The sequence below is a fragment of the Lissotriton vulgaris genome, chromosome 4_1 (genome assembly GCF_964263255.1).
Source record: "Lissotriton vulgaris chromosome 4_1, aLisVul1.2, whole genome shotgun sequence".
Taxonomy (NCBI): domain Eukaryota; kingdom Metazoa; phylum Chordata; class Amphibia; order Caudata; family Salamandridae; genus Lissotriton; species Lissotriton vulgaris.
This window is the reverse complement of record NC_141691.1, coordinates 526,615,008-526,641,279: the sequence shown is the minus strand read 5'-3', so window position 1 is coordinate 526,641,279 and position 26,272 is coordinate 526,615,008. Positions and strand designations below refer to the sequence as shown.

At 45.3% G+C, this 26,272-nt stretch overlaps 1 protein-coding gene across 2 annotated transcripts in view; it reads left to right on the top strand.

Annotated features, from left to right (window-relative positions):
• The first annotated feature begins 395 nt into the window (after positions 1-395).
• The window catches only part of LOC147721191 (apoptosis-inducing factor 1, mitochondrial-like), a 249,867-nt gene continuing 223,990 nt past the window's right edge, over positions 396-26,272 (top strand). Inside the window, exons 1-2 of one of the 2 annotated variants that reach the window (XM_086964674.1) lie at positions 396-610; positions 25,392-25,516. In XM_086964674.1, the coding sequence (XP_086820800.1) occupies positions 526-610; positions 25,392-25,516 (210 nt within the window). In that variant the 5' untranslated portion in view covers positions 396-525. Of the gene's footprint in view, positions 611-24,476; positions 24,623-25,391; positions 25,517-26,272 lie in introns of both variants that reach the window. The other variant, XM_086964673.1, reaches the window with a different exon arrangement.

The following is a 26,272-nucleotide window of genomic DNA, read 5'->3' as shown; positions in this document are numbered from 1 at the left end:
GAACACCCGCTGCAGCACTACACAAGGTCACGTTAATTTTTCTAAGGCACAGGGACTTTAAGGGATCACAGCATGTTACGTCACCGCTGCGACTCGAACCAGGTTCTCGAGTTCCAAAACTCAACTATTCTAAACTCAACTATTCTGGCAGTAACGCCACATCATCTGTTCAGCATGGGAAGCGTCAGGAAAAGTGCAGGCCTGATCAAAACAGACGGGAGTGTAATATATTCGTTGTCAGCCTTTACTTCTGGTAGTAAGGCTGACTTCATGCAATCAATCATCTTCACAGCTGAGCGCTTTAACTTCATGAGCATAGAAGACAGACTTTCCTCTCCGTTTTTAGTTACAACCAACCAAGTGCTGAAGCTAGGTGACGCATCTCGGCCTCTTCCGGGTACTGTATGCATGCCTCGCCCAATCACAGGCTGCGCATGTGGTGACGTCTACCGTGCGAAGGGCACTGCATGTCCGTGAGCAGCGGCCTCGGGTTTTCAGCGCGCGGATAGCAGTCGAGCCGCCACCATGCTCCAGTGTAGGAACCTACAAAGGCTGCTTGTCCCAGCTCTGCGCGTTCGAAGTCAATGCTCCAGACACAGGCCCCGCACAGGTGAGAGTAAGGCGCATTAATGCCAAATACATTCCGCAAAGTGGAATTGGATATAGGTGACCCTCTATGAATTAATTGCAGGTCCTGCAGATACATTGTAACAAGGACCTTGCAGTTCAAAAGGTTATTATAGCCGGTTGCTGTACAGGTGAAACGAGAGGCTATTGGTTAGAAGGAGCTTGCATGTGACACTGGAAGTAGGGGATCGGGAGGTGCTGTTGCAGCACCCCCCACCCCCATAAAGTCTTGCAGGAATTCAGAAGGAGAATGTGCAATAAAAGGCATTTCTCTAACTTGTCCCTTTTGCTGAGTTTAAGACAGAGACGAAGTTTCATACAAAGGATTGTGACAAACTATTTAATATGGGTATTGGTATCTAGATTGCATAGAGGGAATGTTTTTAAGGCCACTTTCAGCCAGCTATGATAGTGGGGGCAAAGTTAAAGCTAGGGTCAAATAAAATCCTATTTATTTTGTATCATATCATGCAACGGTATGACATTTGGCGTACATAACCATTGCATGTTTAGTTTACCCGTACTCTGTGGAATTTCATGCAACAGGGGAGGCAAAAACAGTTTAATTTGCTTATCTGCTACATACTCTCCAATCCCCGCTGTGCACAGCCTTCAGAAATGCAAAGTACTGCCAAGTACCACGCATCATGGGTTAGACTAACGCTTTTTAGTGCTGGTGTTCGCATCCCTGCACTTATGTGCATTAGTGATGCATACTGAGCCCTTAAAACGCTGTCGGGATCAAAAGGCACTTCAAAAGCTTCAGCCAGTGTGCTGTGGTTAATCTATGCACTGCTGGAGCGCGGCTCTGCCTTTCGAACAGCAATTTAGGGCTTGGTGATATGGTGACACAGACTTCAATTTAGGATACATTGTATCAGTAGATATACTGCCGGATCTTCAGCAGATGTACAGGGTAAATAATCAAATTAACAGGAAGCCCCATATCCAGTCTTTGTTGAGAGGTCGCACGAAGCAAAGAGGCCTCCATACTGTGCTGATTGGGGGTGCAAGCCTAACACAGGGGCTGACACAGGTCAACACCACAATCCGATTGGATGGACTGGCCAGTGCACTGTCAGCTATTAGTGCTAAGTGAGCAGGCTGAGTGGATTGACGGCAGGAAGTCAGTGTTAATCCTACTTCTGCGCGGAGTTACTCGGAAACCCTGGGCAGTGCATGGCAGTTCTGTGCACAGTAAGGAGTCCTGCTGTATCCCTTCTTCGTTTCTTGAGTCGAGCAGTGAAAAAATATATCTCCTCAGATGTCCTGGCGTGCTAGGACCTCTCCAGGTGTGCTGAGCTGCTTTCATTATGCATGCATAAAATGTTTTCGCAATTAATGGTCCGGGGTAGATTGTGATAATTGGAACAGTTTTCCAGTGGTCCCTGGAGCTCTTCCACGGTGAGTCTCTGGTAAGGAGTTTCCTCAAAGGGCCTGTCTCTCCTGAATGGCACTCGAAATGCACGGCAACAAAGTAAGGGAACCATATGTATGCTTTTAAATGTAATATCCAGAGCAAAACGCCACTTTGTAAGGTGATGGTGTACATGTTCTGGTGAATAATAATCGAATGTGGACTAGGTACACATGCTTCTACTTGATCCAACTGTGCACTCTCTAGTTTTGGATTCCATTTATATGTATTGAAAAGAAAAACAAAATACATTCTACTGGCTAACCAAAAATATCAGCAATCTGAACCCAGTCACTGACTGATGCCAGAGGGCTTCTGCCATTGTATGTGCTTGCAACTTCTCCCCATATGAGACAAAGTTATCTGCAACAACTTTTAAGTACATTTAGAGGCCAATTACCATGTTAGTCGCAAAGCATTCCGACCGACTCTGTTTCAGAATGGTTTCCGACCGATCGGTTTCGGGGAGTCCGACCGACCGATGTTCCCGAACACCGTTCGGTCGGCCTCCCATTGACTTCAGTGGGAGCCTGTGTTCCGATTGTCAACACTGGCTCCCATTGAAAAATGGGGTGGGCACGGAAAACCTTGCACCCTGTGGTGGGTACCCTATGGTGCCTGCCACACTGTATGGTTGGAAAGAGGGGACCCATGGGTCGAGACAGACCAATTCCGAAAGGTTGTCTGAATCTGACATTGTATTTGCGCCATCAGAAACGCGGCCCATAGACACGTACGAGTTGACTGCGACCAACTCTGTGTCTCTGAGTGCTGTTCGGACACGAGTCGGAACAGAGTTGGACAGTTCGAACGGTTTCCGACCATCATAGTCGGTCAGTAATGTCTGAGTCGGTCGGAAGCAAGGCTCCTGAATCGGATTTGGGCAAACCCAATGCCGCTCTGAGCCTTAACGACCAACATTGTAATCGGCCCTAGAAAAGACTGATTATTTTTTTTGTTTCTTTTTTATCTTTTTGTAGACCTGTTTGGTTTTGGGCGCCAGATTCTATTGCTGATTTCCATGATCTTGTACCAAACCGGTCCATGCTTGTATCAAACGCAAACTAACACAGTTATTGGAAAATACGTCTTCAGTAGGCAAAGTTTTCCTTGCCCGGCACACTGCCAATCTCACTGAAGGGTAGGTGAGATCGTGTGGGCTGATTTTGTGTGTGTTTCTGGCCTGTTGGGTCTGGTTTTACTGTTTCATGATATAATCACAAACCTTGTGTTGCACCATACATAAATGCACAGTTTTCCATACCTTGAAAAGGGCCTATATGTAGCGCGTCTCTAAACAAATTACAAACTGTCCTGATTTGCAAATGTGTGCTTCTGCTTGATCTGTCCGATTTACCAACGGGGGCCTTTTTATTTTGGAGTTCCTCTCTGGTCTAGCTGGCAGACACAGGTGAGCTTCCTGACAACTCAGGACTGTACCGTCCACAGCAAATTTGATTTGAATACTTCTAAAGCTCGCGATTGCCGGGCGGCGTCTTGGCGCTAAAGTTCGATGCGCTTCAGGTTACTGCTGAGGTGAATTTCTGGCTTAGTAGAGAAAGAGCCAGGTTTTAACTGCGTTTCTGAAAGACAGAAGTGAAGGTCTACTTTTTATTGTGGTGTGTTCTCAAGAACTAAGGACCTGAGCCATGAAGGGCCTTGTATGCCAGACACAAAGACTTAAACACAATCCTTGTGTTCAACGGTAACCAGTGGAGGGCCCTTAGTCTGTTGGAGACTGCTTCGAATCTCAGGATATCCAACACTAACCTTGCTGCTGCGTTCTGGAGACGCTGAAGTTTAGTTAGATGTTGGGCTTGGATCCCTTCATACAGAGCGTTGCCGTAGTTCAATCTGGACAAGGCCAATGCCATAACTACTGTCTTTTGCGTGTGTCATGAGAAATAAAAGGGCGTATTCTTCTAATAATTTTTAATATGTACCAAATGGTTGAGGACAGATTATTTATCTGGGCATTAAAAGTCAATTTTTCATTAAATATGACTCCAAGGTTTTTAACTTTGCCCACTGGGATTGGGCAGTTGCCCAGACTGGCAGTCCACCATTTGGAGGACCAGAAATCCGCATTTGATCCAAGAAGCATACCTCTGTTTTATCCCTATTCAGCTTCAAACAATTAAGCTGCATCCATCGATTAACCTGCAACATGCAGTCATTAAAGCGGTCTGCCGTTTCATCCACCTTGCTTGTGACTGACATCACTATTTGGGTGTCATCAGCATACGAGACCGGCAGGAACCCACATTGCCTGTTGATCGAGACCAAGGGAGCAACATAAATGTTAAAAAGAGTTGGGCTCAAGGAAGAGCCCCAAGGCACTCCACATGGCGACCTGAAAGAGTTGGATGTGAATTCTCCAAGTCGAACTGAAAATGTTCTGTCCCTTAAGAAAGATGACATCAACATGAGTGCAGAGTCTTGGACCCCCAATTTTTCTAGATGCGCGTAATTCAGTGTCGAATGCCGCAGATTAAATCCAATAGGATCAGGACGGCCTTCCCTTCCACGTCTAGTATACTCCTAAGTCCCTCTGCTGCCATGACCAGAGCTGTCTCCGCTCCATGCTCGTCCCTGAACCCATACTGTGATTGATCCAAGAGATTTCTAGATGCTTTGAAATCTGTCAGTTGTTTGTTGAGCAGTTTTTCCAACACCTTTCTGCTTAGATAATCTAGCTTTACCTGCTGCTGCAGGATGGAAGCTCCTCTGTCCAGTCCAGGTGAAAGTTTATAAGACATTCGGGCTGGACTGTTCCCATAAGGCACAGGGTCAGACTGATTTGCATAACGCCATGTCTGAACTGGGGTGGTGGAGTGTGCTAAAGAATGATGATTGATTAAACCCAGATCAGTTGAATGGGGGTGAGTGTTTGATTTGCTTAAGCGCTCCGTCCATCATCCCCTTTAGTATCGCTTTATAAGACATTCAGGGCACGTGCTCGTCCCGGCAGACACACTCCCTAGACATTTCTGGTGCACAGTCTAGTCAGGCAAGTCATGAACTGACTGTTCCCTGCATTGAACTTCACTGGTGTATGCAGCATGTGCCTTAACCTACTAGTCTGTCCTTTTTAGTTATTATTAGTTTGTTCTTAATTTCAGTAAGATTTGAGACACTCTTGTCTCTACAACATACCTGATGCCTATTGAATAGTGTTGATCTATAACTGATGTCTTGTCAGGCTAAGCATATTGCTCCACAAGCCCAGTCCAAACATCCTCCTGTTGTGTCCTAATTGCAATGAATGATGGTGCTGCCATTGTTTCCCAAGAACAGTCATTTTAGAAAGAGACTGTGGGTAACTGGACTTTAATTTTGGGAATTATGCATTTGTTTCCAGATATATTTAGAGTTTTCCTTGCTGAAAGTGTTGTAATGTTTTTATATTTAAGTCTTTCGATGCACTTTATTTCTTGGTTTTACTCAGAACACTCTGTGTCACACATATGGCAGTACAGTGTCATTCATAACAGCATTGAAGTCCTAGAAATGTTACACATATGTAATCTGAAAGCTTGGTAGTATGCCATGAAGTATTATCTTTTGTATTAAACTGTACCCATGTCTGTATATAACCACAGAACTTTATCAAAGTGCTGCCTCTGAAAGACTTGTTTAATATCATGATTGCACATTTGTTGTACAGTACGATCCTGTTACAAGGGCACCAGGTTAGCCCCTTTCCATTTCTAGTGCTTTGCTGCAGTTTTAAGCGCTTCTTAGAATTGTTGTTGCTCAAGTGGGTGTATTTTCTGATATTTATGTTTCCCTCGTCTTCATTGCTTGGTTTTGCTTGCGAGAAAGTGTCACTCATAGTCGTTGAATTTCACTCATAATTGCACTGAAATTATGAAATGTCACATATAAGCAATCTGAAACGTTGGCAGCTATGAATGCATAGCACAGGTTGGCTGTAGGGGGTTCGCTTCAGGTCTTGGCCTGTAGCCTGACCAAGTATTTTAGTCATGTACACAGTTTTAACATGTTCTCAGACCGAACTACGGTACTGCAGACTTGAAATGGACAACAGGATCTGAAGACTTCCTTTTTCAATGAGTGATTGATATATTTTTAATGTGGGTTCAAAGACCTCCAGGAAATCTGGTTTTGAGGTCTGTGCACATTGAAGGTCCAATTATCTCAAACTTTTCACCATTTAAAACCCATTGACACATTATTGTAATGCTAATTTCTTGAAAACTACTGAATGGACTTTTACGGTGCACCAACCTCCCAAACATGAAATTCCAGCACCGGGCATAGCATGTTGAGAATCTGTGAAATTTCATAGAGCTAATTACGGAACACCAACGTTAGTAGCAGATGACATTATTTTTACCCCCCCTCCCCCCGCCACCCCCCTTTATCCTCTCCCTCTCCTTGTGGTTCGCAGAGCTGAACTAAAGGCGATGTCGAATATGTTATCGGGACACTTTGTCGTCTTTACAAAATACAACCATGCCTTATGTCCAGAGCTCAATTGAAAGCCAGGTCTCAGCAGCTTTGGGAAAGAGGAGCAGGGAACGAGGTGCACCCAGTGGTAATTATTTTCAACTACACAACCAAGACCACTGCACCTGAAAGGACTTCATCGGTGGCATACCATGTAGCATGTAACAATTGGGGCAAGAAGACAATCCCAGTACTTTCCTCATTTTTCAGTCTAGGATTGAATATAATCATTCCTTGGACACAGATTCCATATGAAATGAGGATAATGCAGAAAACAAGAAAGCAAACGCCATTCAGGACTGGTTTCCAATATGAGCCTTCTGGAATAACAAGGTAGCCCTTAGATCGTTACCAACAGGAATAAATTGGTGAACGATGAGACAGTATCCAGTCAATGAATCATTCTCAATTCCATTGTATGCTCCGGCTTACTGACTACTTAAAAGGCTGGGCGATGAACATCAGCCAGCCTGGGGACTGAAATACAGCCATTAACAAGTTGTCAGACCAAAAAAGCTGGAAATTCTTATGTAAGACGGAAAGTACAATAGCAAACATAAATGAGTGGGTGCACAGAACAGGAATTATACAACTTCAGTAAATATCAGGCGATAAGTACTGTGCAAACACTTCTTATTGTGCCCTGGAAGCGTCAATACGCGCCCTCCTCTGCCCCTCAGCTTGTTATGCGTCACAATGGCCGTTTTCTAGTCTACCACCTGTCATTGCCATTGTATGCTTTTCATTCTCTTGTGCTGTATGCCATTTTACCTCCCCTCTGTGTAGCATGATTGGTCATTGGTGAATCCTGACGCATCGCCACTGACCAAATTGAGGACATCATCGTAGCGACAAATTAATATGTTTCCTGGTGGTGGAAATGCAGCCATGATTCTTTGTGCTCAATACTGCGTTACATGTATGTTGACACTAAAACTGCCTTGTTTCGACTATAAACAATGTTTATGGAATAATCTGTCGCTTGACAGCTCTATAGTAACAACAGCTTTGCGAGGGCATATGTATGTTCACATTGTTACTATCATTTTGCAACTATGACTGCGTATAAGGATGTATATTGCTTGTGTGTGTAACTGCAGTAGTCTGCTATAGATACACAGTTGATCTCCTAGACACTGGGTTTTCTGGAGAAAAAGAATGCTGGGTGCAGGGGCTGTTTTTGTATTGATGTACTGCCCAATCAAAGGCATATGCTTTATGCAATAAGGGTATGAAACCAGTGTTTGGCGCAGTACCAGTGTATGAGTGAAATCTTCCAACCGAGAAAAGGTAGAATTGTCTTCTTAGTTATTTTGAAAAAGCTTTCCTTTCGTACTTGCGTTATCGGCAGAAAAATGTGAGTAGTTTATTATGAAATACCTCATAACATTTGAGGAGCCCGATAAGAAGGCTTGTATGATGGAAGTGGAAGCTGACCTGCTCAAATCAGATTTTTACTTTCCATAGTCCATGTGAAACAATAAAACCAAACAAGGTAACATAAATCTTATTGAATGAACACAATTACAGGTCTAGTGAGAAGGCAATCATTTGAAATAGGTCTTTCACTTGTATTGCAAAAGAAGAAAAATCCTTTCATAATATCAAGATGCCTTTTAAGTAGACAGTTCCTGAAGGGTTAAGGACTTGGAGATGATAAGACCTATCATTTTCTAGAACAACAGGTACATTGCACAACCTGAAGATTATTGCTTATTAATCATAAAACCCAAAGGGCTTACAGAGTCTTTTATTTCCACAAGCTTGTATCAAGTGGAAAACTCTTTTTGAGTCAAGCTTGTTGAATATTGCAGGCCTCATCAGTGGGAAACGGCCATAACCACACAGTCTAAACTGTGCGTGTCTAAACAACATAGGCGGAACCACGCACGTCTAAACCACACATATGCCTTTCCCAGGCATATGTGTGGTTTAGACGTTCGTGGTAGTTGGCGCTCTGGACTGGGAGACAATGTGGGCAGAGGGTCGGCAGTGTTGCAGAGGGGAGGAGGTGACTTGCTGCCCGGACGAGGATTGGCGAGAACTTTTTAGGTTTTGCCTAGCAAATGCGTACGAAGTACTCATGCGCTAGGAAAAATCTTATGTTTTGCAGTGGGGAACAGGGACTCGCCCCCTCCTCCCATTGGCTAGCTCCATAAATGGAGGCTAGCCATTGGGAGACGGCTCTGTCCGTCAATCCCGGACCAGATTCGGGGGCGTTCCCTAGAATTTTTCTCTTTTGGCGACGTCAGTCTCGGGAACGCCCCCGAATCTGGTCCGGCATTGAAGGCACCCGCCTTCCTTCCTGCTCGGGCCACGCTTTGAACGGGTGCGCAACGTTTTGCTGTGTCCCTGAGGCTGAGCTGCCCCTTTAACTGTGAAGCGGTTAAGCGGCGAAGAAACAAATTCACTCGTACAACCCACCCACCCACCCCCCTCGCCCACCCGTAAATGTGGTGGCCATTTTCATAATACAATATTACTTTTAGGCGGGTACATGACAGACTTGCATGAAGTGGGGTGCATGACAAGCGGGGTATTAAGACGTCTTAATCGCAAAGGGTGCATACGGTAAGGGACGTTTACCCGCATAGGGCCCGCCTACTCGCATCAGATCAAAGGGTCAATGTCAGCATCCAGGGCTGCTTCCCCCCCCCCCCCCCCCCCCCCCCCCCCTGGCGGTGAGTATGCTGGGGCAGGGCGGCGTCTGACGAGGGGACGGGCTATGCGGCGCAGCATTGACCATGGTGGGTGAAGTCAGTGCGATCGCTCGCAGTCACGGTATTACACATCACGCGCTCAGAGCACTGCTCCATTCACCGCTCTGCATGCCCGACAAGAAGCGCATCGTGCACTATTAAGTAGGCCTGGGCCCTGCGGTAATGGATGGAGGGGAGATGCGATAACCTTCCGGTCGTATACGCAGGATACAAGATAGAATAGATGAGCAAGGGCCATTTTAACAACTCCCTTGGACCCTCGTAAAAGTAATTGAGGTTCATTTAAGGCACTCGCACACACAAGCCGAATTTGAAGTACAAATCCAGCGGATGTTTCAAATACATTACTACATCCCGAGCTAAATAGGGACAGGCTGCACAGCAAAGGTGTGAGGCTAGGCAACGCCGCTATACTGCCTTGCCATTGTTTTTTCACTCCCTAGCGCCTCGAGGATCTCCGCAGGACGGCCTCCCTGATTCTCTTTCGTTTCAGGGCAGTAAATGTGTCCCCTGCCGCAGCCATGCAGCTGTTGCACACCCAGGCTGCTTTACGGTTCAGTGCAAATGAGATGGGGTTGTCACTATCTAATGAGCCTGCCATCATATTTCTCCGGTGCCCCATAGCCCTGGGCCGGAGTTGGAAGTGGGTTTAGTCGTGCCCAAACCAACACTCCAACCCCACACCCCCCCCACAGCGAGCACTGGCGCCCTGGGCGGCGCGGGCCCTGGAGTGATGGGACGATGACTAAGACGTCACAGTGAGGCTAGTAACGTCAGTGAGAGCTGCCGTCCTATCGTGGTTCGATTTAATGTGAGTAACCCAGTTTAGTGTCGCTACTTTACTCCGTGTTTAAGGCATGTTGCCTCACTCCAGTCGTTTTTTCAGGCTCAAATACATAATTAATAAGGTGGCTTGTGTTTTTTCAGAGCTTCGTAACTCACGTCTCGTTTATGAGCTATGCAAATAACAGGTATTACGATTATCCAATGTAGGCCCTCGGTACACGTTGTGTGGTGTGGAATTCCTGTATGGAATTACGATCGCAAATTGTATGTGGGCCTGTGTTTCTGCATCCAGATTTTCCAGATGTGGGAACAATGGACACTATGTTATGTATCAGGGATTCCAGATGGTAAAATTGCTTTAGGAATGCCGTCGTGAGTTCCACTTGACCCCCAGCCAAGGCGCCGGGGGAGAGCATGTAACACTAGTCCTGCCAGCCAATGTTCACTTCTGTCGCCACACTCGCCCCACATGGGACAACTTGCCGATGTTTACGCCTGGTGTGAGCCAGTGGGAAACATCTACTTTGTCTGAGTCGAACCCCCTTGTGTCAGAATCGGGAATTCTGCAGGAATCCTGTACATTGATAGTGGCCAGTATGGGAAATTCCGGTTGCATCTCCGCAGAGAACTCTTCTCGTTATCAGGACATTGGTGATATTTATGTTGCCGACCTCGGAAAGATGAAAGGATGAGTTGATCATGTCAAGATTAAAGCTAATGATCTGCAGAGGACAGCCGTAGTTGTTTAACTCATTGTGCGATCTTGTTGTCAGTAAATATAATGATAAATGACAAAATACTTTTGCAGTGAGGAACTATTTCTGTTCGAAAACTTAAGTCTAGCAGCATCAGCATGAACACACAAGTAGATAAATAAAGTAGAACCTTGCTGGATCTGTAAAATAGATTTGTTGAGAGGAGCAGGCGGCATGCCCATCCCTGATGACACAGCACACTGTTTTCAGATGTCTCCGATTAGCTCCACGTGAATGATAAAAATGTACCGTGTTCCCGGAAATGTGATTTGAAGCCACAAGTGTGTCTTATCCTGTGCACAGATAAAAATAAATAAATTGACGCACTAGTCATGCAGTTTGCTCAACTGAAAGCCTTCACCTCTCCTGCTTTTCCCATTGCTAAAAGGGCAGAGGGAAGAATAAGAACCTAAAACATGCTTCAGTTCAGAAAGAGTGAACTACATAGGTTTAGATTACAAAGTACACCAAACAGTGACGTCTCATAGACTGACATTTTTAATACAATTACAGTTTCGAAGTGATTACACTGTGGAAACTGTAACGTGTTTTGAGTTGGGTTCTGTTTCTAAAGAATGGAGCTTGCAGCATGCTACCTTCCACATAATCACCTGGAACTATTCTTTTAGACATGTCCCTTTGCAGCACGACCTCACTCCTTCTCCAAAGTGTTCCCATGCTGCATGTGCTCTATTCACCCGTTTCTGGCCGCTGCAAGAATATCGCATTTCGACAGCAGTTTCAACATTTTTGTTTCCCTTATTTTATTCTTGACAGTTTCCTATTTTAAGAGTTCTTCTTTTGCTTTTCAAAAAAATTGCTATGGAATTACTTTTTCAGTGGATTTATCCCTTTTTTTTAAACTCTTCTGCCATCTCTTTCCTTGCATTCTGTCCCAGAACTTTTGTGAAAAACTTAAGGGAACATGTGAGACATGTCTTAGGGCCTCATTTAGAATATGTCAGGCGGTCTGTTGTCTGTCAGGGTGGAGAAGATATTTACATCTGCCCACCATACTTCGAGAACTTCCCAGGCCTTTTCCAGATCTTCGGGCCTTTAAAGACACAACAATTAGCTAAGCGGCTCAGGCAGCCACTCGCGCAGGTACAAAGGAGTCTTGTCTTGTACATTAGTTTGCTCCTAAGCTGTGAATCACTCCCTCCACGCTGCTCTTTTCACCCAAAGTGTCTCCATGGCTGCAGCAGGCAGGGGTGAAGGGACTCCAGGCGGAGCCGGTGACTGTGCGGAACATATGGTATGTATTAAAGGTACTAGCGGGAGAGCTGAGGAGGGGGAGAGGGCAGGACTTTTGTTTTCCTTTTCTTGTAATGGTATGTGATTAAAAACCATGTTTGCCGCTGTACGGGTTTTATTAAAATGCTAATTAAAATAATGTTTATAAAAAAGTATGGGTGACTAAAAGGAGAAAGGATCCTTAAGAGTGGATGCTGGTATGACACTTTATTTTGTCTTTTGCAGTCACCTTTGCCCTGATATCTTTAGCTTTGACCAGAAGGGTCCAATCTTGTGCCACTAAATAGAAATAGCTCTTTACCCAAAGGAAAACCGCGGTGAGGCATATCAAACGATTACAATGCAATAACTGCCTAACTGGGCTGGCACTTTCATGATGCGGCGTTCAGTTGCTGTTTTGTCATTAGAGTATCATTTCAGCTTTGTCCCGTTCCCGCCCCCCTCCCGCTGTCCGTGTGCCCGTTAACCTGCCCCCCCTCCCGCTGTCCGTAGTAAGAGTTCATGCAGCAATGTTTGCTGAAGGCCAAGTAGTTCTATTGTCTACCATAAGTGTTCAGTGATTTCTATATAGATGAATTACGAAATACAGAAATGACGAGTGTAAGAATCTGATGGTTTTTTTTTCTGCGGGCCTCTCTGAGTTTTTTAAATCTTGATACGTTTTTTTGTTAAACTGGCAAATGGAAAACTGCTAAACAGCTCACGCTGCATGTACGCTGACCCCTCAAACACAGTAACATTGGTTAATGCTGATTGACTTGCCGGACTATTTAATAAGGCTGCATGAATGTGGTGGAGGAGAATGTACCAGTAGCATAAAGGTCAGCTGTTGTTTGTGGGCTGCAGTTTAGCTTTACGCCACCCATTTGGGTGACTTTAAAAGCAAAGCATGCTCAGGACTGCAATTGGAACCCTGAATGGCTGCGGTGTCCGCCTATTCTTCAAAAGCGGTATGTTCCCAAAAGGCCACTTTCTGACATCACTGACACTGGTTGGTGTCAACAGAATACTGAACACAATCAGCAGGGTGTGATCTTTATTTATAGAGTGGGATGAGCCATGATTACGAGATCTGATGGGACATATATTTCCTTCCTTTGTTCTATTGTGCTCAGTGCATCCAAAAGCACTGTTGCAAGAGCAAGCACGCATACCTCCCTAGGACCATGGTGATAGCTTTTGCCACAAAACCTATTAGGGCACGGTTCTGCAGTTAGATCTGAGGAATGAGCCACTACAGCATGTTCTCATTCTGCACAAAGTTGAATTATGTATGCCATCAATAAACTGCACAGACCAAAGTAAACCATTTTGACCTGGAAAGACCTGCTTTCAACATTTGCTGAGAATCCCCTACGTAGTGCACTGAAGCCCACAAGGTTGTGGTGCTTCATGTGTAAAAAGCATAACATGCCATATTTTGACATTGGCCTGCGCTACATAGGTTGGAGTAGTTTTTTTTGTAAAAGGCCCACTTCTTAATAGAATTGTTCTGTGGAAGAGACACAAGGGGGCGCTGTGCTTGCTTCCCTGCCCCATGGCTGTGCTTGCTTCCCTGCCCCATGGCTGTGCTTGCTTCCCTGCCCCCTGGCTGTGCTTTCTTCCCTGCCCCCTGGCTGTGCTTTCTTCCCTGCCCCCTGGCTGTGCTTTCTTCCCTGCCCCCTGGCTGTGCTTTCTTCCCTGCCCCCTGGCTGTGCTTTCTTCCCTGCCCCCTGGCTGTGCTTGCTTCCCTGCCCCCTCGCTGTGCTTGCTTCCCTGCCCCCTGGCGGTGCTTGCTTCCCTGCCCCCTGGCGGTGCTTGCTTCCCTGCCCCCTGGCGGTGCTTGCTTCCCTGCCCCCTGGCGGTGCTTGCTTCCCTGCCCCCTAGCGGTGCTTGCTTCCCTGCCCCCTGGCTGCGCTTGCTTCCCTGCCCCCTGGCTGCGCTTGCTTCCCTGCCCCCTGGCTGCGCTTGCTTCCCTGCCCCCTGGCTGCGCTTGCTTCCCTGCCCCCTGGCTGCGCTTGCTTCCCTGCCCCCTGGCTGCGCTTGCTTCCCTGCCCCCTGGCTGCGCTTGCTTCCCTGCCCCCTGGCTGTGCTTGCTTCCCTGCCCCCTCGCTGTGCTTGCTTCCCTGCCCCCTCGCTGTGCTTGCTTCCCTGCCCCCTCGCTGTGCTTGCTTCCCTGCCCCCTCGCTGTGCTTGCTTCCCTGCCCCCTCGCTGTGCTTGCTTCCCTGCCCCCTCGCTGTGCTTGCTTCCCTGCCCCCTCGCTGTGCTTGCTCTCCTAGGTGTGTTTGTGTGTGTGTGTGGCTCTGGGGGTGTGTGTGTGTGTGTGTGGCTCTAGGTGTGTGTGTTTGGCTGGCTCTGGGTGTGTGTGTGTTAGTAATTGCTGTCTGCTGAGCTCGTCCAGTAGGGTACATTATGTCTTACATTTGCGAGAGATTAAGCTGTTGGCAATGAAATGACAATGCCATTTCTTTATCTGTTTTCAAAACCAACATATAAATAAAAATTTTGTCATTTACAATGCCAATAGCTCTAACTTTTTCAAAGGCAAAACTGTTGCATTGTAAATGCTTGTTTTTTTATTTGGGACTTTTGGGGTCCGGGAACTTTTTAGGGCTCAGGGCGAGAGATCATAGTACATTATAGAGGGCCGTGTTTTAGGGCTTCAGGACGGTGGATAGGGTACTTTTTACGGCTATAGGGATGGTTTTAGCGATCATGGCAGGGGGGCTCCTGTGTTTTTTATGTCTGTGGTCAAGGTTTTAGGGCTCGGAGCACGGGGGTTGGGGTCGATTTCAAGGCTTGGGGCTGGGTTTTAGGGCGCTGGCGAGTTTTTAGGGCTGGGGTAAGCTTTTAGGATTCAGTGCGGGAGGGTTGTAGTGTTATTGTGGTAGGGGTCATATTCAGAGCAGGTGACTGGGTTTTAGGACTCGGGCCGGGGGCTAGGACAGAGTCTTAACCATGCATATACCTTTACCAATTATGCAAATCAATCAAAATTCGTTATGAAGGCATGTGTGGTTAATGCATGGTCGTTGTTCAGACCATGTTGTTCAGGCATGCAGGGTTGGGGATTGGGTGGTTGCGACATACAACCCTCATTAGTGCTTTAACAATATGTTCTATCCATTGGCAGGGGGTAGTGATCTTTTACTATAAGATCCCCATAAACCATGATGAAATATAATTTTATATGGCAGATGCTGCTGCTCTGTGTGTAGAGCACTATGCACTGAAAGTCTGACTTTTTCAGCCAACTTGCACACTGCTCTTCTGATTTCTGTTGGACAGGCCTCGTGGAAGGCCCGATCCCTCCCCGCATGGCGAGGCACGGACGCCTGCTCCTCCTGTTTCCCGGACAAGAACTATCCCGGCAACCCGCCGGCGCAACCCACGGTCCGTCCCCGACGGAACCCCAGCTCCTGAACACCCCAGCATCGGCTGGCCCGGGCCCCTTCCAGAACCACTGCCCCCGGCCCAGCCGCCATTTTGGATACTACACGACCAGGCCGCGTGGCCTCGGATCGACCTCAACCTCGGGCCTGGCCAGGCCCCGACATCGAGGTACCACCATCCGCCCAGGGGGTGAAGAGACCACTTGGCAGGTCAATGGAAGGAGGAGTGGCGATGGCTCCCCTCCGCCAGGTGTCGATCGCCCCCAGCCTCCCTGGGCGCTGGCTCCACCCCCCTGCTGGGTGTCTGGACTCCCTCATCCCGGACTTCCCGACCTCCAAGTGCGAGGGTCCGGACATCAAAGGGCGCCAGGCCTATAACTGGGGCAGCTCCAGAGCAGGAAGGCAGTTGTATCCTGGAGTCGAGAGACACCGAGACAAACTCATCCTTGGAGGCCTGCTGGCGCTGCCGCGGCCCTCCTCGTCGTGAACCATCTTCCAGGCCTGCTGGCGCTGCCGCGGCCCTCCTCGTCGTGAACCATCTTCAAGGCCTGCTGCCGCGGCCCTCCTCGTCGTGAACCATCTTCGAAGCCTGCTGGCGCTGCCGGGGCCCTCCTCATCGTGAACCATCTTCGAAGCCTGCTGGCGCTGCCGCGGCCCTCCTCATCGTGAACCATCTTCGAAGCCTGCTGGCGCTGTCGCGGCCCATTTTTACGAACACTCTAGCTCGAGGATTGTGAGCTCCAACGGTTGCTGCTTCTGTACCAGACAAGTACTCAGACTGTCCCGCTACCCCCTATCCCCAAAGAGACTAGAATTGTCAGGATCCTCGTATCCTGGTTCCCCTGTACCGCTCATCACCTTGCCTGAAAAGATATATAAAAGTGTACAGAACTCATCTCTGTGTGGTGTCTATCTGTGTGGGGGAAGTTACCTATCTGTACGATTACCGGAGAGGGCCCTCGCCGGAGGCCTCTCCCCCCGTGCGCGGCCGACCCTCCGGGTCCCCGTCTAACAATTTCATATAAGGAAAATGTTCCTATCTGCAGTAGGTAAGAATGGAAACTCCACTCCAAGTTTCAAGTATTTATTTCCATAAGAATACAGCATCAGACCACCAATCCACCATCTTCGGTGACATCAACTAATACCCATTCTCCTCCAAGACTCTAGAAGTAGGCTACACACCTAGGGTTCGAAGCTGCCGAGGCAGCAATAATGCTAGACTTGAAACCAGCCATAACACATCTCCATCCTATAGAACTCATAAAAACTAAAGAAGATTGGTGTATGCAAAAACATTGGTATGAAAAAAATGCATAATCACAGTGGCAGAAGTCACATATTAAAACCATATTCTACAAGTCACTAAAGATACCAACAGTAAGGGAAGGAACACTAAAGGGACACTGCTAATGATACTACATATCATGTTAAGAATGATTCAACCCATCACGAAATCACTATAGCAGCACCAGGTTTGGTTCTTGTTTTTCCAGTGTCTTACAGCAACATTATGATTGATAGGAGAAACTTCCCCCACCAGAAGTGCCCTCACGAGCACTCGACTTGTCATCAATTTTAACCAAACAAGACCGGTTCCAAACATCCCTCAAGTCAAGTATCACAACAATGTTCCTCAACTTACTAATAATTAAAGGACCCATGAACCTGGAAAGTACTTTTTTTTTATCAAAACATGTTTCTTAACCAAAACCTTACCATCTACATTACAACTACCCTTGTGAACCAGAACTTTTGACATTATCTCTAGAGTTATACTTGAACTGATGTGATCTCTAATGGGAGCTCATATCTTCCATGCGCATACACTCACCACTCCTTGCCACACTCCAATTCAACCATTCTGGATTGAATTTATTATGGGGCCAATGACCCCTCAGTAAAATAAAAGGGCAAGCACAAGTAACACCATTGGGTGCATTGAGCTGAGCCCACCAATGTTTTCTTCAATACACATCTTTCAAAGAATTCCTTGGGGAGATCTCTGAGCACAACTACTCACAGTCCTGTCCAATGTCACATGCCATTGATTTGGCATAGACAAGGAGAGAACTGTTCTAAGGATTACAATAGAAAGTTTGTTTAAAAAACTCGCACACTTTGCAGGAAACAAATTGTCCTCCATTATCAGTGAGCAAATATTTGGGAATACCCTCACGAAAGCTTTTCCTTGAGGAACTCAATCACTGTCCTAGTGTTAATTGAAAACACATTTAGTGCCCCTCTCATTTGTAGGTGTAGTAAACCAACAACAGTGCATAACGTTCATTGCCATCAACTCAAAAGGAAGAACAGCGTGTAAGCCTAGCTTAATCCAAGGACAGGATCGAGTTATGACTGGTAAAAGAGGAGCAGTGTGTATGGTACTGCCTTTATCATTACTCACAGACTGACAATAATTTTTTACAACACTCTCAGTATTAAGATCCATTCCAGGCCACCAATACCACTCGCTCAATCTCGCTTTCATTAAATTCCTCCCCAATTGTTCTTCAGAATCTAAATTGATAATCTTTTCTCTCAAATCTACAAGAGTTATCACACATCTCCTCTACAGACTCTTCCCTCCACAATGTAAAGATAATTTTTAACATTCTAAAACCCTTTCAATGTATCAGGATCATCTTTGATATCGGACCCAATCCTTCACAATAATGTTGTCTAAAGTTGAAGAAGCAGCATCACTGAAGATGGCATCACTCCTTTATGTCAATTGCACTCACACACCCAAGCAATCAAAGGGCTGTCCCTATTCTCACAATTCTTCTTGATGGGCAAACTTGCCAAAAGTATTCAACAGCAAAATTATACTCAGGACCATCCTCCACCTAACAATTGATTCTAGGAGATAAATTATCAGCACTCTTATATAGGAATAATTGAAAAAGTAGACCGTGATCTGACCTAACCATAAAAGGGATCCCTCAAAGTAAAATATTTAAAGGAAGTATAGCCCAATACACAACCAATGCTTTGGGGTCTCTAACAGAGTACCACGCTTCCTCTCCTTTTTAAAGTTGTGGCATTGGTGTCTCACTCATTAAGTTCATCATCAACAACTTGGGAAGGAACTGCACCCAGCACACTGAGATTTGCATCAGTTGACAAGAAGCTTTTCCTCCATGCATCAAAATGTCCTTACATAGTAGGTCTCCCAGTGCTTTGTTTGATGACCAAAAGGGCCATGTCACATTAATCAGTCGACTGAAACTTTGAACCCTTCTTAAGAAAATGTCTCAAATGTTGAGATAGACCAGCAAATTTAGGAAACAAATAGAATTCTGCTAAATCAAGAAAACAATGTATTTGATCCCTATTCTCCGGTGTGGGCACATCAACAATGCTTTTGCCCAAATTCAATTTTGGACTTCTACCCTTGTCAGAAATGGTATGTCCAAAGTAAGTTACTGAGGTCACCCTGAATTTACGCATGTCTTTCTTTAGAACAAGTTTCAACACACCCCTCAGTTTCCTCACGCTCCTCTTGATCCTTAAAATAAAGCAAAATGGCTTCTTGAAAGAAAAGAACTCTAGACAGACCTTCCAAAATGTTCATCACTCTGAAACCAAACGGCAGCAGATGCTAACCACAAGTTGCATACAAACAAACCTGTATGCTGCCAAGGGAGTTGCGAAAGATGTCAAATGTCTGGACTTTACATGCAGTAGAACTTTATTGTAAGCAGAAGAAAACTCAATAACACTAAACAATTGGGCACCTTTAATCAAAGCCAAAGTTTCGAGATATTTCGTTAAGGCTGCCTGTCTACCCAGATATGTTTAATCAAACTAGCAGGTCGACAAACATTCATATTTTCTTCCTATCCTTCTTGGTGTCGGGACCACTTGAGAGAGCCACTGCAAAGATTCTCCTCAATATCTCCCAAATTCAAAAACGTAGTAATTTCTCTTTAAGTTGGTCTAGCATCAAACTGGGAACTTTGCATACTTTGAACACACAAGGTATAGCATTATCTTTAAAACAATCTTGTATTCGAAGTTTTTGGGTAAGCCAAGCTCCCCCTCAAATACTTTGAGGAACCCAATATAAATATAATTCAACAATTTCCTTGCAAACATTAGCACCCTCTCTTGAGAGTTAAAATGAAGTTATCCCCAACCTAACAAGTTTCTTTTACAAACATAAACTTTCCCAACCGTTTCCCACTCCCAAAACTGAATTTTCATGATGGAATAAGCCAGGATATCAACTTTTGTATCACCATAACCAACAGTATTGATATCCGCTGGAAGCAATTAAGTATGGTCATCACCATACACCACATTCTAGTTCTTATTCCAAATTATCGTGTGTGGTGACAGCCGTTTTAAAATATTTGTTGACAAAAGCTTCAAATCCCTTGAACCATAGGGAACAGTGCACCTTCAGTCCATCCAATCAGCATGCGGAGGTCCATTCATAGCCCCTTGCTGATTCTCCTCCCACCTTTTTCTTTGTGCGATATCAGCCAGAATCTTTCTGGTCTACTCTTACTTTGGGGATTCAGCCCCTGTGGAAAAATGGGAATTGTTGAGTCGATATCCTTCGCATTAAGGTCAACAGTAACAGATCAAATATCATCGGCCCCTTTCCATGTTATCTCATATATGAGAACGTACACTAGTTTTTTAGAGCTAATGAAAGGTTGTCTCTATGAGCAGTGGTATTAGTACAGGGTGGGACAGTTGTTCCTCGACCCTGGGCAGGAAAATCCTTGCCGCCGTGTTCGTAATAGAATGTAAACTTTCTGTTATGAAAGCGAGGACATTTTTCATTCTCTGTCTGGGCCTCATGTGAGGATTATGCTAGTTCAAAGCTTACCTGCCATCAAGGCTGCAACACTGGGGAGTGGTTTGAAATTACACTTTGAACATCAAGTCTGAGGACTAATCAGCTGCGTTCAGGATGTCCTCATGACGTGCCCCCAATGTGAACGTTTTGGATGCCATTGCTCCTTTGGTAGAATGTGCCCTGAATATCTTTGTCAATGCCGGCTTCCTGCATGGCCCATCGGACCCAGCTGGCAATGGTGGGGGAGGAGACTCCTTTATGGGGATTTCTGATGGCTATGAGGAGTTGCCATTTTCCTGTGTGATGGATTTCTTCTGTCATGGCCTCATAAGCCTTTAAAGAAATTCAAAAGTAAGGGGGGAGGTAGAGTAAAAAGTAGCTAGGTTCGCCCTCCACAGCAAAGTATAAGTCAAAAAACAATCCGAAATATCAGATCAAAAAACCTAGCTATCAGGAGGAGTCACTTTCAGCATTGGATGTGGCTCACACGAAGGAAAACGAAAAAGGGGAGGAATTTCCTTTTTCTTTAGTCCCCTCACTCATCCGCCGCTCTTGAGGGATGCTGATTAGGTGTAAAAGATAGGAAGAGCTCCGTAACAAATGGTTCCGCTGACTTCCTCATTTTCCCTCGTATGTCCCAGAGGCCCATCAGAGCCTAAAAAAAACATACGACACTGAATCGCAGAGGAGTCGTATGTATAATTATTAGTACATGCTCATTGGTAGGCATATGATTCACTTTTTGGAGTGGTACTCACAGGGCTGGACCCTGTGACGTCCTGAAGAAGAGCTGAGGGGTACAGCTCGAAACTAGTTGGCTTTCTACTAGGGTTCTGGTCTCATAATCGAACCAACTCACCTAGAGAACCACCCCACTTTTAATATATACACTAGGAGCATGAATTAAGTTTTCTCCCGCCCACTAGTAGGATATTTTAAAATTCACACCACTCCATCCACTTCCATTTTTCACATGACACCACACATAGTCCTCATTTAAAAAGTGCTCCTACGTAGTGGCGCAAGTCGTAGCACGCCTCAACCCGCAGCGGGTTGGGAAGCCCCTATGATGAAGCATGTCACCGTGAGGAAACTCCGGTGAGTGAGGGGACTAAAGAAAAAGGATATTCCTCCCCTTTTTCCTTTTCCTTCGTGTGAGCCACATCCAATGCTGAAAGTGACTCCTCCTGATAGCTAGGTTTTTGATCTGATATTTCGGATTGTTTTTTGACTCCTAAGCCTTTATACATCTAAGGACATATATTTTGGGAGAGTCCGGAAAGGGTGTTATGTGTTCATCTGAGAGTTGGTCTTTGTTCATCTTGAAATGTGAAAAGTGACCCCATCCGGGTTAAATATTCTGCCTGCGATGTCCAGGGCATGGACATCTCATACCAATCTACAGGAGACCAAAAATAGCAGAGTTGACAATTTGGCACACTTGCTTTTCCTGACAGCTATTTGTTCTAGGGCCAGGAGAGAAAAAGGTTGAGTACAGAGTTGACATCCTATAGCACCGGATATCTCGGTTCAGGGGAAAAAGATAGCTGGATGCCTGAATAATTTTCAGACCAGTGAGTGTTTGCCCACTGAATGTCCATAAATTAGGACATGACTTGCAGAGAGGGTTGAACGGAAAGCCACCGATCTGTAAGCTAATCGCTTAGAACCGAGGGAAGCCAGGAAATTCAGTATCTAGACAATTTCTGTCCCCATGGGATTCAGGTGCCTCTGGTGACACCAACCCATCCATATGGACCAGGCCGATCGATAGTGTTTGACGGTACTGTCAGGCCATGTCTGTGAGAGTGTCTGAGGTCTGGCTTGAAAGCCCTGGATCTTTCAATTGTCCCTGGTAATCAGTACATGATGGGTGAAGTGTTGTGCAACATGTCTGTGCTGGCAGCGTGTGTGTTTGCAAGTAGCACACCACGCCTACCATGGTACAGAAAGGCTATAGTACTGGACAGTGTACAGAGCGAATGGGTGTGATGAATGTATGTGTGTATTTGAGGGCACAGTAATGGAGGGTAACGGTACTGTTGAGTGTGTTGATGTGCATACGCTGAGTGCAAGTGTGCACGTTATGGCATATTAGAGAGCCAATCCAGTTGGGGGTGGTACTGCTGGAAAGGGGGCCATGTCCAGTTTCCAGTACTTTTACTCATAGTGTGAATAGGAGCTCTGAATCAAACCACCATAAAAATATATAACAAAATAGGATAGGTTTGATGAGACATTAGAAATATTGGCGCTACAACACAAGTCCTGCGTGAGAATGGTATTTTCACAGGCAGTAGAAAAGCTAGCCTGCAACATGCAGCCTAGCGTTTCTACTGCCATGGTGAATAGTTTAGGCATGAGCAGTTATGTGCCCTTCAAACATTGCAATAATGTCAGTGTTTTCGACTTTGAAACCAATTCTAGTCACTGATTAAGTACGCTACAACCTGATTTGAGGTTTAGTTTGCCTCATGAGTCCGTGGAAGTACCTCCATACAAAACACCCACTGCAGCAAATAGAGTTCAAAGCAAACTGCTGGAATATTGGGATCAATGTGAATTAAAAGGGCGAAGACTGCAAATTAAGCAAAGTAACCTCATGGGCATAAGTCTAATACCAATTATTTTTCTAAATAGCAGTTTATTAAAGCGCTCTTTCATGTAGTAGCATTTTCACGTTGTAATATTGAAAACGAGAATGCACCCACTGCTTTTGAAGGGTTAAGAGTTAGTGGGTGAGTCATCAATCTGTCGATGCCTTCCCTAAAGTACTATAGCAGGATTTTATCATATTTGCTTCTTACAGATCTCCATGGTCCTCAGTCACCCTTATTCCAAGAGTTAATTTTTTATTGGAATCTCAGGGCCGGTGGCACCTTTGTCGAATGACTCTCTCCAGTCTGAAGATATTTGAAGCATTCCATTAATTTTGATTCTGATCTAGAAACTTCCTCACCTGTTGCAACAAACCTACAGTGCCATCTTTCACCCCTACCGTCAGCCAAATAGCAGTGTTCAAGAAGATCTGATCAGCATCCCCTTGCTAACCAAAGGCTTCATAACATTTCTAACTTTAGCTCTGTCTCGGTTCTCCTCACTTCAGTCTCTGTATCTTCAGTCACAGGAGTGCAGGCAGTATACTTTCACTGTCTGGGAGGGATGTCTTCACCCTCCAACATGTGTTATGCAGGGCGAGGGGCATCCACAGTAGATCTCACTGGCCTCAGTACTCAAGTTAACTTAAACACATAACCCAGTCACGGTGTACGTGCTACACCTACAACCATACACACTCACAAACGCACCCACCCGCCCATGCACACGCATACACACACCCATACACCATACCCCCCATACACCATACCCCCCGCACTCCCTCCCCCTCGAGATTCTGAGCATACACATAATCTCACTCCAGTGACTCGAGTAAAATGGTCTATTTGTTCCACAAACCCACTATGCTGCCACCACAGCTTTATGCACTGCATCCAGGGCACCAACAGTAGTCCTTTGCCACAATGAGGACACTCCTAGTGTGTCACTCCAGGCCACTGGACCGGACCGTTATCTGAGATGGCCAGGGACAGGCCAGAATAAAAGTCTGGATACAATCACAGCTGGGCAGGGTTGCCCTATACCTTGAAGAAGAGATTCCCGACCCGACAGATGTGTAAGGGAGTAAGTTCTGATTCACAGAGTTAGATCAGGCATAGAGTGGACCATTTAGTTTGGGAGGCCTGCACAGTTCAGACTCTTTATTGATTTATTTATTATTTATTTATTTATTTATTTATTTTCTTTTTCTTGCTCCGATATCAGGAGGACAGGAGGAGGGCCATATTATTTGGGTTTAGTTGCGTCAGCAGAGCACGACATACAGTTTTATCAGCATGTAAAAGGTGTTTATTTTAATTGTAGTTGCATGCACTGGTGGTTATTAAATGGGAGTCACGCAGCAATAAAATTATATACAGTCATGCAAATTCAGTGTATAGGGGTGCAGCCGGAGTGGTGAGCAAATGTTGTCCCATGTTTTTAAAAAATCAGACACTGAATGCAGTATGCGTGTTAAGTTCTTTGTATTCATAACTTCAAACTATTTTATTATTCTTAGCTACGGGCCCTAGATTTACTTCTATCCATTAATTCAGGTATTGCTTGCTTTTCAAATAGCTTCTCACTTGCAGTCTCAGAAAATCCATTTTGATAAATTGTTTATTGAGCAGTGATTTTGTCTAATGAATTGTGTTCCATAGGCAACTTGGTGCAGCGATGGACTCTGCCCCTAGAGCAACAGACGACCAGGCAAATGGCTAGCTCTGGTGGTGCACCTGGGGGCAGTGGGAACAGTTCTCTATATACCTTTATTGTGGCCGTTTCAGCTTTAGGCGCTGGTGTCTATGTAAGTAAAACAGCAGCTTCTTACACTAGCTACCAACTGCCCCTTTCACTAACATGCCTTTTGGTGTCTGGCTTTTGCAGGGTTTGCTGCTTTTGTAAGTCATGTCAGTCATGTTTAAATGTTTTTTTGGTTACCCAGGAGTATAGCCAAGTGCCAATATCTGTTCTTCACAACTTTTTCTATTTTCAGCCACGTCTTCTGGAGGAGGGAATGGTGCAGTGGGAAGATGGATTTACCTTTCAGTAATATTCCACAGCACAAGTACTGAGCTTGAACAAATTGTAATTTGTATTGACTTTAATCTGTATTGCTTCGTAACAGGGACCCTTTTAGTGTTTCAGGGTTATTTGCCCATACAGCAGCCCTCATAACTCATTGAATGGCCTGTCTGCACGTCACAGGGGCACACCCATCGTTATTTGCCATGTATCGAAGATCATAAACTCCACAGGAGTATTTTCTTAGATTTGCCCTTCATCAACCATGTCCTGAAGCAGAGGAACCTGGATGGTGGCAGAGATGATGGATTTGTATAGGCAAGCAGCACTGGCATTTGGTAGGAAGTTCCAGTGACTGTAGATTCCCCTCAACCCTCTTAATCATGTTCTAATGTGCCTATTTGAATAGCTAAGTCATTTCTGACGAGTAATTGATGATAAAACCCTGTACTTTTGTTCTGAATCTGTGAGAAAATGTAATCCTTCATGGTGTCCTGTGATTGTTTTCCCCATTTCCATTCTTCTCTGCTTTTTTCTGTTTCTACTTGCAGTTGGGCAGTGTCAGAATCTTCGAGCCCCTTCTAGATCACTCTCCACAGGTCTCCCTGGGAAAGATGGCAGCAACCTTGTATACTACTTAATTGTAGGAGGCGCATTCACTGGGGCAGGAATCTATGTAAGAGTTTTGGGCTTAAATCTTTTTTTGTAATAGGGTGCGAATTTTAGATGGTGATGAATCTGTTAGTTTTTAATGTATACACCATGTGAGCAGGCCTGACCATAACTTGGTGTCTTACATGCACTTTAAGAAAAGAAGCTAGAATCGTGTGTTTCACTTTTCCATTTGAAGCAAAATATTTCTTGATCTTTTAATAATTATGAGAAATCAGTTGCCATACTAGGAAAATTCAAATAATTACTTTTATTCATATTTCCAGTAGTGCTCAAAGTGAATTTCAACAATCTGTCGAACATTTAGGAGCCGATAAAAAGATCTTAAACATGATACAGTCACCTTGTAATAATGGCGATTGCTAGCTTTTGGTTATGAGGGGGTTGGTGTTACTGTCAACCTTCTAATCGGGTTGATTTACCCCCCCTCTCCGCCCCAGTTGTATGTCCTTCTCTTTCCATACCATCTCACAAATTAAAGATCAATGGATGACACAGCTCAGGTGGTGGTCCCTCTACTGCTCACAATCTTGGAAATTTCTAACATGCGTAAATTGAGACCTCTTTCTTCAGGGTTCCATAGCATCCTTTAGAAGTCTTGTTTTACTAGGTTTACTCAAAATGCCGACTCTTTGGAGATTCACCCTAATGCCCCCTATGATCCAAGAAGGTTTTAAACACTATCTTGCCATTGAAGTATGCAATAAATATCTATCAGTCATGAAAAAATAGGCACAAGTTTTGAGAGCAAAAGCTCAGG